Source organism: Ooceraea biroi, chromosome 3 (assembly GCF_003672135.1).
Source record: "Ooceraea biroi isolate clonal line C1 chromosome 3, Obir_v5.4, whole genome shotgun sequence".
In the NCBI taxonomy this organism is placed as follows: domain Eukaryota; kingdom Metazoa; phylum Arthropoda; class Insecta; order Hymenoptera; family Formicidae; genus Ooceraea; species Ooceraea biroi.
Genome location: NC_039508.1, coordinates 7830450 through 7845928, shown reverse-complemented (window position 1 = coordinate 7845928; position 15479 = coordinate 7830450). Strand labels below are relative to the sequence as shown.

Sequence of the window (15479 nt, the reverse complement as noted above, 5' to 3'; positions counted from 1 at the left end):
AGGATCGCTACTGTGACCCTCCGCCACTTCACGAACAAAAAGTTGTTGCGAATCCGAAGAAATAGTCCGAATTTTATATTCTAGAAGATTCGTAGATTCGACCGTGTTATTTCGCGAAGTAGCCGACCAATTCGCTGTTATTGTTTCGGCGAATAATAGAACCGTATTTCTTGCGAACAGCCGAATTGAGGCAAATAGAAAGCCTCACGTAAATAGCCAAACGTGCTGGCAAATCCTGATAGGCTCTTGCGGGACATGTCGATCGTTTTTATGATTCGGATCTATCGGTACCGATGATCGATCTGACGCTTGGAGCGACGAGTGCGATTTAGACCGCCGTACGCGATATAGATCTGCGAAGTAAGCCTTAGCCCGTCAGGCCAAAACTCGAGCTAAACTTGCGTCGCGGTGCACTCTCCGTGTCCGTCAGGCACGCTCTCACTCCGTATAATAGTTATTACGAGTTGCAATAAAATCAACATTGTTCGACAGAAGTACCGTAATCCGGAGCTGTTTTGTATACGTTCGTTCCCTGGAACCAACATCCTGACCGCGGAAACCGCATCAGGGAATCCTTCGCTACGAAACATGGTCCTTCGAGCCGGATTGCAGTGGTGAACGAACGTCAACTCTTGGTCTCCGTTTCTGGTGCTTCTTGAAACAGTCAGTGGAAAGGCCGGTTATACGCTCCAGCTAGTGCCAGCCCGATTCAAAGAAACGAAGTCCGCCCCCTCCGCGTGGCCGGACGCTTCCGAAACGTGTGGTCCTGTCATCACGATCTCGGTGAGATAGTCGAGAGCCAAGATTATCGTGAGTGTCCAGCCTACCGTGCTCACGTTGAACTCGCTGTGCGCGAATACTCATCGTCAGTGAGTGATTCGAGGTCGTGCGTTTGCTGCAGTACACTCTCCGATACCTCGTCGTGGTGACGAGCGAGGAACGCCTGACCATGGCTGAAGACCTTAGCAAGCTGCTGATTCAGCAAGCTAATACTATCGCCTTGATCGCTCGAGTGATAGTAAACTTCAAGAAGATGGCCAAAGTGAACATCACGTTGCCAAGATCCCAAGATCAAGGGTCGGAAGGACAACCTGGAAGTGCTGTGGCGCGAATGCCGTCAGCAACACGTTCGCCTTCTGCAGACAGCGGATCCGGAACAACAGAACAGTCTGGACTACTTCAAAGGAGAGGACTTTTTGACCGCCGAGGCGTCGTACGAGGAAGTCGCCGATCTGCTAAATGAAGCCATCGCCAGGTTTGACTGCTCTGATCGCGATATGTCAGATCGCAGTAATTTCTCGCTAAATCGGGAGTTCCCTGTCGGTCAGAGTTTGCAATTACCGCGTATTTTCCTTCCGAAGTTTTCCGGCGAACTCACGCAATGGGAAAATTTCCGCGGACTTTTTGAATCGTTAGTGCACAATAACGAAGCCCTCACAAACACTCAAAAGCTGCATTACCTAAAGGCGAGCGTGACCGGAGATGCCGCGTTGCTTATTAATAATATTCACATCTCCGACGAGAACTATGTTGCGGCGTGGAATCTCTTAATTGACGAGTTCGATGATGAAGGCGCGATCGTGCATGCACATATCCATGCGTTCGCCAGTCTCTCCATTATGAAGGCCGAATCCGCGAAAGAATTGAAGTGTCTCCGTGACACGGTGTCCGCGTCGCTGTCTGCGTTAGCCAATCTCAAGTTACCAGTCGACTCGTGGAACGATTGGCTGGTTTATTGTATTCTCCAGAAATTTTGTAAGCGTACACGTACCGAATGGAATTTGTATCGCGATGGCTCCAAATCGCGCGCGACTTATAAAGAAATCCACGACTTTATGACAATCCGATGTCGCGGTTTGTCGGGCCCGTCGGCCCCGAAGGCTAGTGCGGGCAGCACCTCCGGTGATTCTCAGAAAGACCGTTTTCTTGTGAATCACGTTTCGGCCGTCAAGTGTGTCGCGTGCTCTGAAGCTCATCTATTAGCTAACTGCGATCGTTTCAAGGCAAAATCGCTAGGCCAACGCATTGCCCTTGTAAAACAATTTAAATACTGTTTTAATTGCTTGCGCCCCGGTCATACTACGATTGGCTGTAAAAATAAAGGCCAATGCAGTCAGTGCAAACGCACGCACCATACACTGTTGCATCGGGAGAAAGAGGCGGCAGCGGCGGATCAACGCGAGAAAAACGGTGCAGATTGTGAGTCTCTCAATGATGAAGTGTCTCGAGCGACGGCGTTCACCGCGAACCCACCAAGCTCCACTGCCTCGGTGCAGACGATATCCTCCGAGAAGTACGGGCCTCCTGAGGTCCTTTTAGCTATCGCGTGGGTTAGACTTCGTACGGCACACAGTGAGTCCAAAGCGGAAAAAATCTTAATTTATAAAAATATTCATAGGAGGATAACAAACATTCAATATACATTCGACGACACACAGACGTACGTTGTATTTTTTGAAAATATATTACATAATTACTTCTTATAGGATATATATTGATATTTTACTTCTTTTAATATAATAATATTGACAAATGTGTGCAATTAAAATGGTCAAAAAACCTCGATCTCTAAAAGTTAATGAATTATATAATTTTTTCCGTGATTCATGTATATGACACCACTGTGCGCGGAGGGTCGAACCTTTAAGCTGCGTGCGTTGCTCGATCAGGGCTCATTCGTTAGCTTCATATCGGAATCAGTATGTCAGTCCCTGCGGACAAAGAGATACCGAGCAAATCTTCATGTTAATTGCTTCGGTGAACAACGTAGCGGCGTAGCGAAGTCGCGAGTCCTAATCCAGCTCGAATCGTGTGCTGCGGAGGGACCCTCCTTGCCTCTATCCGCGTATGTGTATCAGCGGATTACCTCATACGCAGGCTCCAGAAGCAGTGCCATCGAATCGTGGCCACATTTATGCAATTTACCCCTCGCGGATCCTGATCCGTTGAGTAAGATGCCGATTCACGTTCTGCTCGGCGCAGACGTGTACGGATCTCTTTTATTGAACGATCTTCGTAAAGGTCCTCCAAATTCTCCGACGGCACAGCTTACTGTTCTCGGTTGGGTCCTGTCCGGGCCGACAGTGCCGAAGCCTAACGATTCCAATTCTGCTACTGCATTGAATTGTGTTGCGTCCCCGTCCGTTGACGATTTTCTCCGTAAATTTTGGGAGATAGAAGAAATTCCTGTTAAACCTTCACTCTCCGAAGACGATGAGAGGTGTGAAAAATTCTTTCGCGAAACCCATTCGCGCGATTCCGACGGGAGATACGTAGTGCGACTCCCTTTCAAACACGATCCTGTGAGACATCTGGACGATTCTCGTGAGACCGCTCTCCGCTGTTATCTTCGCCTCGAGCAACGCCTTGCAAAACAGCCTGAGATAGCTTCTCAATATCAGGCTTTTTTGGCTGAATATCTGTCCTTGGGGCACATGGAGGAAGTTGATGAGTCCGTTCCCGCGCCGGCTGCTTTCTATATTCCGCATCACCCGGTTTTTCGGGCATCGAGTAGCACCACCAAACTGCGCGTTGTGTTTAACGCCTCCGCGACGAGCACCGGTACGAGTCTGAACGACTTACTGATGGTTGGCCCTAAGCTACTGCGGGATTTAGCATCCATTATACTGCATTGGCGACAGTTTTGTCATGTTGGTTCGGCCGATATTGCCAAAATGTTCCGGCAGATCCTTATCCATACCGCTGACGCGGACTTTCAGCGAATCTGGTGGCGGGCCGCGCCGGACCAGCTCGTCCGCTTATTCCGCCTGCTCACCGTCACCTACGGACTAACTTCTTCGCCGTTTAATGCCAACCGATCTGTGGAGCAACTCGTCCTCGATGAAGGAGATGCATTCCCTCTGGCTCGCGACATTTTAGAGCGTTCTATTTATGTAGACGACGTCCTATACGGGGCGGATGATCTCCCCACGTTGAGACCAGCTTGTTCAGTTAATGTCGAGAGGTGGATTTCATCTGCGTAAGTGGAGCTCCGCTCTGCGGAGTTTTTGAAGGACATTCCCGAGTGTGATCGAGAATCCAACCCCGAGCATCCGCTCGGCGAGGACGACAGCCTAAAAGTGCTCGGAGCGGCGTGGATTCCCGCCTCTGATTCCTTCGTGTTCCGCGTCGATTCTTGTACGTCTCAGACGTGCTCTAAACGTTCCATCCTATCTCTTGTGTCTAAATTATTCAATCCACTAGGATGGGCCTCGCCCGTCGTTATTGTCGGGAAAATTATCATACAGGAATTATGGCTTTCGAAAGCGGACTGGGACGACGAAGTTCCAGCAGATATTCGAGACCGATGGCTCAAATATTGTCGTGAGCTTCCGCGGCTGGGAGAGCTGCGAATTCCCCGCTGGTCTGGAGTGCATCGTGAAAATCTCGGCGTCGAGCTGCACGGGTTTGCTGATGCGTCCAGTCGTGCCTATTCCGCCGTTGTTTTCTTGAGAGTTCTTCATTCCTTTCAAGATATTCAGGTAACACTGGTTGCCGCAAAAACTAAAGTAGCTCCGCTGAAGACGGTAAGCGTGCCTCGGCTCGAACTGAACGCCGTAGTATTGTTAGTTCGGTTATTAGAATGGACTCATGATGCTTTAGAAATCCAATCATCTCCAATCTTTGGATGGACTGATTCCTCAGTGGTACTTGCGTGGTTGAAGCGACATCCGTCGACTTGGACGACTTATGTTGCTAATCGTGTTTCCGAAGTCCAAACCCGCCTTCCTACCGTTAAATGGAATCACGTCCGATCCACCGAGAACCCCGCGGACTATGCTTCGCGGGGTATATCCGCTTCTGAACTGGTGCATCACCCGTTGTGGTGGTCCGGTCCGGCCTGGCTTTCTCGTCCCTCACCGGCTTGGCCGGAAAAAGGGGATGTCTCACCTGAGGCGCCCGGCTCGCGAGACACCGCGCTCTCAGAAGCGCGTGAAGTTCGAAGCCTACATATACTGGTCGCATCTGAATGGGACTTGCAGTATCAATACTCTAGTTGGACGCGTTTATTACGGGTTACCGCGTTTGTTCGCCGATTTATTAATCGAGCCCGCTGTAGTTCACAGAATCGGCCTCCCGCTCACAAATCGCTGGCTCCCACGGAGCTCGCAGAAGCTGAGCTTTTCTGGTGTCGTTACGCGCAGCAACGTGCATTTTCTGCCGAAATTCAAGCTCTCAAAAACCACCTTCCCATACCGAAGTCGAGTCCTTTTCTCGCTCTTCAGTCCTTCCTGGGGGAAGATGCATTGGTCCGCCTTGGCGGGCGGCTAGATAATTCTGCCTTAAGTTATGCGGAAAAACATCCGATTATAATGCCTAAGCATCGGATCTCGAAGCTCTTGATCGCGTACACGCACGAAAAGTCTCTTCATGGAGGGGTTCAATTGACATTGCGTACGTTGCGCCAACGATTTTGGGTCTTAGCCGCGCGATCGGCGGTGAGATCGCACGTTCACAAGTGCATTCCGTGCGCGCGATATCGAGTTAATCCTGCTTCGACCATAATGGGCAACCTTCCGGCGCCTCATGTTCAACCCTCTGCTCCGTCCACTCACGTGGGCGTCGACTACGCGGGGCCGTTTTTACTTATTCCGTTTGTCGGTCGTGGACAAAAAACCAGGAAATATTATATTGCTATTTTTATTTGCCTCGCCTCCAAGGCCGTGCATCTTGAGCTGGTGGACGATTATTCGACAAACAGTTTCTTAGCCGCGTTCAAACGATTTGTCAGTCGCAGCGGGCTTCTCTCGCATGTCTATTCGGACAACGGTACCAATTTACAGGGAGCCGATAGAGAGCTGCATCAAGTTTTTTCGTCGCTGATGCAAGACGACGCAGTGAAAAACTATTTCACGAACGATCGAGTGGAATGGCACTTAATTTCTCCCTCAGCTTCTCACTTCGGGGGGCTGTGGGAGGCCGGAGTGAAAAATATTAAGCATCATTTGAACCGAGTGGTTCAGGCACACACTCTGTCGCAAACGGAGTTTACCACTCTCCTTTGCCAGATCGAGGCGTGCTTGAACTCCTGGCCAATCTCTGCACTCTCTGATGACCCCTCGGACCTTTCCGCGCTGACACCGGGGCACTTCCTCATAGGCAGACCGTTGATTTCCGTCTCCGAAGAATCAACCCTCGAGATTAACCAGAACCGACTGGATCGCTGGCAGGTGATATGCGCCGCGCGAGAGCAGATCTGGCGGTCGTGGTCGGCGGACTATTTACACACGCTCCAACAGCGTATTAAGTGGCGCCAAGAGCAACCTAACGTTCAGCTGAACGCACTAGTATTGTTAAAAAATGACAACCTTCCTCCCGGGAAGTGGCAACTCACTCGGATTGTCCAGATCCATCTGGGAACCGATAATCGCGTTCGGGTCGTCACTATCCGAACCGCCGATAGCACACTAAAACGACCGATCACCCAAATTTGCCCTCTACCAATTCCAGTGGAGGACGCTGCCTCTGCCAACGAAAAGGCTTGAGTCGAAACTGTAATTTGTACTCATATTTGATTTTATGTTTTGAAAGTCTTTGTCTAGTAATCGCGATAATACTTGTGTCAAGGGAGGCAAGCAAGCGCTTGAGTTTAATTTTTTCTTTCTTTCTCGTCTCCATCTTTATTACTTCGATTTTGAGTTTCTACGATACGTGTTTCATTCAGCCATAAAGGCGTTTCCTGTTCTGTTTTTTTTGTTTCGTACCCGTTTCACTTTACGAGGCGGGAGGTATGTTGCGAATCCGAGAAAATAGTCCGAATTTTATATTCTAGAACATTCGTAGATTCGACCGTGTTATTCCGCGAAGTAGCCGACCAATTCGCTGTTATTGTTTCGGCGAATAATAGAATCGTAGTAGGTATACAGGGCGGGTTCTAACCCATGAGACACGAGGGGGATGAGGGAAAGGGGAATGTAAGGGGCAGGAGAGGGGAAGGGGGCATGGCTTGGGAGGAGGGGAGGGGAAAGTGGCGGCGAGGAGGAGGGGTGAGGGGGGAAACGGGCGGGAGTGGGGGAAGGCGCCATTTTGGATTTCCCCCATCACTGGATTCCCCGGATGCGGTTTTCCGGCGGATGTGGTTTTCCAGTGAGTCACCGGAAGCGAGTCGGGTCCTGGTGGGAGATATTTTTGGGCTGGGTGTGGTTTTCCTGTCGATAACGTTCCGTTTTTGGACGCTCGTGTCGTCGCGGTGGTCCCGCGACGAGTCCCTGAACCGGATGTGGTTTTCCGGCCGATAACGTTCTATTTTTTGACAACCACTGATAGCGGTTTTCCCTCGAATGAAAGGTATAAAAGACGCGGAGCGCGTCCGATCGAGCAAACGCGTCGGAGTCGGTATTCCTCGAGCAACCCGTTGCGATTGACCTTTGGTCGCATGGAACCCGATAAGTCCGTTTTAAAGGAGCCGGGATCGAGGGACGCGTCGACCGCCGATAACGAGTTGGAGGAGGCACTAAGGGTCCTGGGCGAGGATTTCATGGATGAGGAGAAATTGGATATCGTTTTCAAAGAGTTTGATACAAGACGCTACAACACCTTCGATTTTTTGTATCGGATCTGGAATCCGTTACGTTCGGCGGCGCAAAATATACGAGTAATAATCGCTTTTCTGTCTAAGTATCTGTGGAATCAGAGGAGGCAGAGGAGCGACGACGATGCGCCCGCGCGCCGCGTGAGCGAGGGATGGCACATGAGAGTAACGTTGATGGAGACGTACGCGCTGTGGATGGAGCGCGGTCCGATGAATCCAACCTGTACCACGGATGTCTTTTACAACTTTACTATATATTGAGCCACTTTCAAGAACGATTGTACGACCAGTACAGGAGTTGTATGATGACCGAGGAAACGATCAAGGAATGGGTGCGCGACTACAACGAATACTTACACAATTTGCCAGCTGGTACTCTTAAATCGTGCGAAGCTTGCGGTTTGACGGCGATCCACAAATCTGACTGAGCGTAGGTGACGATCGTTCGCGTCGTGCCGATCCAGTAGGTGCGCGTACGCGGGGACGCACGGACGCGTTTGCGCTTGAACGTTCCGCCGGATACGGTGCAGAGGTTATTCTCGAATTTATCACGAGGTTCTAGCAAAAGGTCACGATGTTCCTCCTGCTGCCGGAAGACAGAGAGATCTGCCGTTTGACGAGCGAGAAGTTGGAGTACGTTCCGAACATCATTCTCCTGGAACGATACGGCGACTACGTGGAAGGGTTGTGGAACAGGTTACCGGAACACCTGAGAAGCGATCCCGAGGTGCAACGGTATCGCAAGTGCTACGCGCACTACACCAGCCCGGGCAGCGTGATCACATAGACGGACCGCTGCCGAGGATCATCGATTGTCACAAGTGTCGAGTGATCGAGGCGCGAGGGTTGTATGACAAGGGCACGCAGACGTAGATTCGCGACCGTCGACCCCGTCGTTTCGACGCGCGAAGATACGAGATTTGCTTTGCAACGAACGCGTGAGCCCTCTCGAGGAGGACGTCGCCGAGGTTCTCGGGGACGTCCACGACGTTCTCGAGGACAATACCCCGGAAGAGACCGGGCTCAGGAGCGTTCAGCGAATCTCGGTAGCGCGTTTTCTGCGCGACTGCGAGATCGGCGTGCGTCGAACCGGCGAACGTTCCGCGAGGCAGGGAGTCGTGATTCAAAAGCGGAGTGTCGTTGACTGGCCGTATCGCGTGCGAAGGGTGATGTACACGTGGATGCTGCGAGTGTGCAAGGACGCGGAAAGAGAGACGCGAAGAAGATCATGGGGCTTCCGGTACTACGCGGAGGACATCGCCCGTAAGATCGAGGACAGGGACGTTTTGCTGTGCGTCACGATTCCCGCCGGTCTCGGGCGGTCGTGTGAAATGACGGTGATGGACGGTATATACCGAACCGCCCGCATAATCGATGGAAAGCGCCGAGTGATTGAGGAAAGACAATATTATAACGAACGATCAAAGTGGGACGAGGAACGGACGAGGTTGATAAATGAACTGGCGAAGTACGAGAGCATCCCGTTCTACCTCGAGCGGTTCAAGGCGATGAACGAAGACGTTAACGATATAGAACGACATTACCCGACGTGCGAGCGACAGACGTGCGAGTGCTCCCAGGCGTGAGAACGCTCCCCGTCGCGCGTGGACGATGGACGAGCGCGGGCTCACCGGGCTCGCCGGGCGCGTCGGGACGCTCGGCGAGTACCTCGACTGGGAAATCAGGTGCGACGAGTATTTGCGAAGATCGCGGGAGGAGTGCGCGCGCGGGGGAGGAAGCTCGCGTCACGGACGTCACTGTGCGCGTCGTGGATCAGAACGGACGTCCACTCGACTTCCGCGGCGAGGAGATAACGATGCGTCTGCACGTGCGACGTTTGCGCGCTGCGTAGAGCCGAGTGGGATGCTCGTTCTGCAGCGTGGTGGCGAAAACGGGAGAGGAAGAGGTACCACGTTGAAGCGCGACCGTCCCGAGGGGGACGCGCGCGCGAGCGGCAACGGCGCGCTGAGCGCGGGGAACGCGGCCTTCCTTCGTTCGTTGGGATACGCCGTCGACGATGGCCGACGTGCTCGACATCGCCGGTGAACCGGTCTTCGACGAGCGCATCGTCGGCCTCGAGACCCACACGTACAACCCGTATGCTAACACCTCGTTTGGACACAGCGACGAGATACGGATTCCCATACAACAGCAGGATCTGTACACGTTGCCATGCGAGAGCTACCTTTACATCGAGGGTACGTTCTCGATCGTCGGGACGGCGGCTGGAGAGGGAGATGGTGGAGCGGCGCACACGGACCAGGCACGACTGATGAACAACTGCGCGGCGTTCCTGTTCGACGAGATTCGTTACGAACTCAACGGCGTGGAGATAGACAGGAGCCGAAACGTCGGCGTGACGAGCACGCTCAAGAGCTACGCGTCCCTGACTCACGCGCACGCTAACATCCTGCAGAACGCGGAATGGAAATTGGCGAACAACACGTCGGGACCGGGCGATTTCAACCTCTGCGTCCCTCTCGGGACGCTGCTGTGCTTCTGCGAGGACTACAGACGCGTGGTGATCAACACGCGACACGAGCTCGTTCTGATCCGCGCGCGCAACGACAACTGCGTCGTGCTGTCGAGCGACCGACACGTGCCGAAGATAGACCTGCACAAGGTGCAGTGGCGCATGCCGCACGTGTATCTGAACGAGATTAACAAACTACGGCTGCTGCGCACCCTCGAGAGCGGGCAATTTCTCAGCATGGCGTTTCACTCGTGGGACATGTACGAGTTCCTCCTTCTGCAGAGCACGACCGCGCACACCTGGGCCGTGAAAGCAGCTACGCAGCTGGAAAAGCCGCGCTACGTCATCTTCGCGCTGCAGACCGACCGAAGGAACGTCGTGACGAAGGACGCCTCTCTGTTCGACGAATGCGACCTCTCCAACGTGAAGCTGTTTCTCAATTCGGAATTCTACCCCTACGACGACATGCATCTGGACTTTACGAAAAATCGGTACGCAGTGCTGTACAACATGTACGCCAGATTCCGCAGAGCGTACTACGCGCTCGATAGGGACGATGACGGTGCGGTGCTGACGATGAGCAAGTTCCTGCACTGCGGTCCGCTCGTGGTTATAGACTGCTCTAGGCAGAACGAGGCGGTGAAGAGCGCCACCGTCGACGTACGCATAGAGTTCGACTGCAGGCGTAACGTCCCACCCGAGACCACGGCTTCCTGCCTCATACTTCACGATCGCGTAGTCGAGTACAATCCGCTTACGAGCGTGGTTCGACGGATCGTATAGTCGTAACCATGACCGACGAACCGATATTCGTCGACCTGCAAGGCTTCATCGTCAAGGGAGGTTCGCGGTGAAGGAAGTGGCCGTGCTGCGTACGGCGGAACGTGCGCTAGCGCATCACGTCTTCCGCGCACCGGTGCCATGGAGCCGCCTAACTAAGGAGGAGAGGTCACAGGTCCACTGGCTTACGACCAACCACCACGGCCTACGCTGGACGGACGGTACCGCGAGCTACGGACTCGCGAGCGCTCTAATCCGTAGAGCGGTATCCGGCAAAGGAGGGAACGCGCTCGTCTACGTCAAGGGCGCGGAGAAGAGGCGGTGGTTGGAGGACATACTGGGCGACCTCGTTGGCGAACGTCGCGTGACCGTCAGATCCATCGACGAGGACTACGCGGACATCGGGCGTCTCAGCGATTTGAAGAGCTTCGATCGCGGAACGTATTGCTGCTGTGAGCACAGCGGGACCTGCGCACTCGAGAACGCGCTGAGGCTACACGCGTGGTGGCTGATGGATCGTCGACCGCGCGATACGTTATAGAGAGAGAGAGAGAGAGAGAGACTATCGCTGTTTTGTGAAACATATATTTCTAAGCTTGTACTCATATACAATACATATATAAATCTTATGCTTACATACAATACTCACATACATATATTATGATACATATATTATGATTTTTATATTATTACATATATTATGAATTACATATTACATTTACAAAAACTTTATATAATGAATGATTTAGAATATAAACAAATGTGTGTGGTCCTCTTTCGCTCACGGTTGTCTGAAAAGAGAGTACGGATAAGTAAGCGTTATTCTAGCGAAACATGCGCGCGGTCGGTTGCACTTACTCCGGTGGTGGTGTATCAGCGAGCATGTAGTCAGTCCCGAAATTCAGGTTGACGTCACGATCCACCGCTTCCAGGAACAGCATCTGCTGCCTCATTACCTCCGCCATCTCCAGCAGGTACGTCCCTAATAACCCCCTAGTAAACGCATAATACACAATAATATACGCTAGGATTGGAAGAATAGTTTAGTACTTACATATCTAGCAGCATGTACGTTGCAGTCTGCGCGTTGAACTCGGCATTGATGCGTACCATGTTGCGCGCTACTTGGTGCAAACGCCTCGTCAGCGTTTCGGCCGTATCGGTGAGCATCACCGATGCGACGTGCACTCCACCAGCGGCGTCCGCGATGTTCTCCATCGTTTTTTTTCGAGCACTCTGTCGCGAAAGATATTCTACACTGATGCATGATGCGCTTCGTCGTGTATTGCAAGGAGCGTGTTGCAGGAAACGCGCGGTTTACTAGTATCTTAGGCATTGAGTTTTCCTTAAATTTAATCGTTTGTGGTAAAACGCGCTGCATAGGCCGTTATATATAAGAGTGATGACGGAAAACCACCGTCACTTTCCTGTGACTTTCCTCCCATGAGTGCGCGAGGTAACCAAATTAGGCGCGCTCGCGCGCCGGTGTCCTCCGAGCGTCATCGGTTCGGTGCAACATCCTCGCGAGCGACGGATCGTCGCGTCGCGATCGCATCCCCGCGCGACGTCAGTCTCACCGCCGTGCTCGCGTGAAACGTACGCGCGCTGGGTCTTATCGCCACGATGTCGTTTTCCGCTGTCGTCGCGTTCCTTTTTATCACGTTTCGCGTACGACGCGTACCGGAGCAGGGACGGAGCCATGGATTTTCTTCGACATTACGGCTACCGCGGATCGATCCCTGATAACGAACGACGAGCTGCGTCACGCGATTTCGCTGTTTCAAGAGTACTACCACCTTCCGGTCGACGGTACGCTGAACAACGTGATGCTTCGTTATATGTCCAGACCACGCTGCGGGGTGACCGACGCGCCAAGTCGCCGGCTCGGTGTCGCGCCGTTACGGTGGCCGAAGCTGAATCTCACGTGGAACTTCCAACTGGCAGACCGGACTACCCAGCGAACAGCGGAGACCGCATTCGCTATCTGGGCCGCGAACTCGTCGTTGACGTTCTCGCGCGACACGAGCGAGCCGGACATCATCATAGCGTTCCGCGAGGGTAGGCACATGATGCTGGACCGTAGGTACGGCGGCGCCGTTTGTCCCGATGACCTCGATGGGCCGGGCAAGGTGCTCGCTCACGCGACGTTACCCACAGGGACCCGGGACGACGTGTCAGAGGTTTACATAGACCACCGCGAGGCGTGGCACATCGCACTAACCCCCAATCCGCAGAATTCGCATCATCTACTGCGAATGCTCGTTCACGAGATCGGCCACTCGTTGGGACTGTCGCACACCACGGACGAGAACTTGCTCATGTACGCGTACTCACCTGCCGTGGAATGGCCGGTGGCGCTCGGTATGGAGGACGTTCTCGCCGTGCGGAATCTCTACGGTGGCGCGGAGGGCGAGCCGTTGACCGTGGTGCCTGCCGAGCGTACGGTTGTACAAAAGACTACGACGCCGGCGACTACTACTACATCGTCGCCTACGACGACGACCGCGCCGCCGGAGCCGCCCGATCCGTGCACCTGGCGCCACATCGACACCCTGCTCGTGCTGGGAAAGCGCTTATTCATCACGCGGGGACGGTACACGTGGTCGATCGGCCTGAGCGGGAAGATCGTCAACAGACAATTCGTCCTGGGGAATTACGTGAGGTTCTTGCCAAAGAATCTCACGCGCCTGTCGGCGGCGTATCAGACGGTCAAGGGGGACCTGGTGCTGTTCGCCGATGGATGGGTGTACATGGTATCTTATCCAACCCTCGAGTTACGCGCGTCGTGGCCGCGACGTATCACGGATCTTGGGCTTTCGCCCACCGCGGTGATCAACGCCGTGCTGAACACGCACACAGGTCGCACCTACGTCATATACAACGATTACGCGGTACTAGAAATGGACGATTGCAACATGACGGCTCGTGGGTACCATACGCTGCAGACGGTTTTCCCGGGTATACCGTCGTTGGTACGCACGGCCTACCGCTACACCGATGGACAACTCTACTTCGTTCATCGGGATTGCTTCTTCGCGTACAACGAGTTCACCGAAACCGTGACGAAGTCTGGGGAGTTCGATCTCGACGTGATTGGCGTGACGTGTCCGAGGGAGGATATCCTATGTAAATTGTGGGATCTGCTCGCTCGGCTCGCTCGTTCCAACATCGCGTTTGATTAGTCAAACACGCATTCCCATCTACTTCACGCGCCTATACATGGGAGGAGGGTATATACAGCGTCTCGCTAGGGATACGCAAGTCGAGCGTCGTTATTCTGACTATTCTGAGAGAAGTAGACGTACGTCCTGTCCACCGCGTGATGTATCACATCAAGTTACCGCTAGACCAGATGGAGAACACTGCTCCGAAGCCGGAGGAGAACGGGGGCGCGATGAAGAAGCGACGTCGCGAGTAAGTTACACGTGAGGCTACGTCCTCACTGACAGCTTACTCACGTACCATCATCTCATCTCTTGTCAACAGGTGAAGAAACGTCGCCGCGCCTAATGTCGACGTGCGACGCATGCGGATACTCAGCCGCAGATACAACCTGACTAGAACCGGCTACAAATATCTGGAGATTGGAATAGGCATCCCTCCGACCGCAGATGCGGCGGCCGTGAACATCGTGTTAGGAGACACTACCGGCAAGGAGATAATGCTGTCCACCTAAATGTGGAAAGGACTGGTGAACAGTAGAGTTATCATCTGCGACTACCTCGCGCGGGCTAACAGCGAGCACGGTCCGCCTCCACCCATTCGCCTGGACGACATGAGGGTACGCTTCGCTACCATCAACGGTCAGCCGACCATACGTCTGGACACTCCGTTCGGACGTTTGACCCTGTCCCCACCGACAGTGCGCTACCTTTACGGATTGCGATACTGCGTCGAGCGCATCACCGGCACGATGGCCAGCGTCGTCGGACGCGTCGACTCTAAACTGCGTATCTTCAAGCACATCGCTGCGGGTGTCGAGGATCCTTCCGGCGCTCTCAGGGCCATACGCGACAGCGCGGACTTCGACCAAAACGATCTGCTCGATTGTGAACTGCTAGTTGTGGTCTTTGGAAATATTTAGGTTACACGCTACATAAAGAGAGCTCCCATGTACACGCATATAGTATACAGGGTGAGCAATAACTTCGTCCACCTCGAATATCTCCGGTATTTTTAGAGATATGAAAAAATTATAATTACGAAAGTTGTACTATATCAAGGAGGCCATAACATGTTAGTAATATTTTTTCAAAAAGTGGAGGCACTTCGGAGATTTCAAGGTCAACTCTATTTTTTAAATGGCCTGCTATACTTTTTTATCTTTAGTGCAACATCTTATGTTGAGACGATTTCAACGACCTATAATAAAAGGTCGTTCAGCATTAATTAAAGGAGTAAAATAATGATTCTTACCTCACAAGAGATGTTTGAAGTGATGTCCGTTTACATCGATGCAACGCTGCAATCTTTGAATTCCTAAAACACGTACATTTCTTAATACTTCCGGACTGATTGTTGCACATGCTGAAATAATTCGTTGCTTCATATTTTCTGGCGTGGTCGGTCTTTCCTGGTACACAATGTTTTTTAGTGTTCCCCTTAAAAAATAATCAAGCAGTGTTATATCGGACGAACGAGCTGGCCATGAAATTGGCCCACCGCGTCCTATCCATCGATTCGGGAAAATTTCAT

The 15479-nt window shown here is 52.7% G+C and overlaps 3 protein-coding genes across 3 annotated transcripts; all 3 read left to right on the top strand.

The window, feature by feature from the left end:
- Window positions 1–949: 949 nt before the first annotated feature.
- On the top strand, window positions 950–6485 carry LOC105278901. Its single transcript, XM_011338343.2, has 4 exons — window positions 950–1042; window positions 1143–2352; window positions 2878–3882; window positions 3985–6485. The coding sequence occupies exons 1-4, from the start codon at window positions 950–952 to the stop codon at window positions 6483–6485; spliced, it is 4809 nt and encodes a 1602-aa protein (XP_011336645.2).
- A 3063-nt stretch (window positions 6486–9548) lies between these two features.
- LOC113561701 lies at window positions 9549–10787 on the top strand. Its single transcript, XM_026968565.1, has one exon. The coding sequence runs from the start codon at window positions 9549–9551 to the stop codon at window positions 10785–10787; it is 1239 nt and encodes a 412-aa protein (XP_026824366.1).
- Window positions 10788–12610: 1823 nt separating this feature from the next.
- LOC105278900 (matrix metalloproteinase-2) lies at window positions 12611–13966 on the top strand. The gene has a single exon (XM_011338342.2). The coding sequence runs from the start codon at window positions 12611–12613 to the stop codon at window positions 13964–13966; it is 1356 nt and encodes a 451-aa protein (XP_011336644.2).
- Window positions 13967–15479: the final 1513 nt, after the last annotated feature.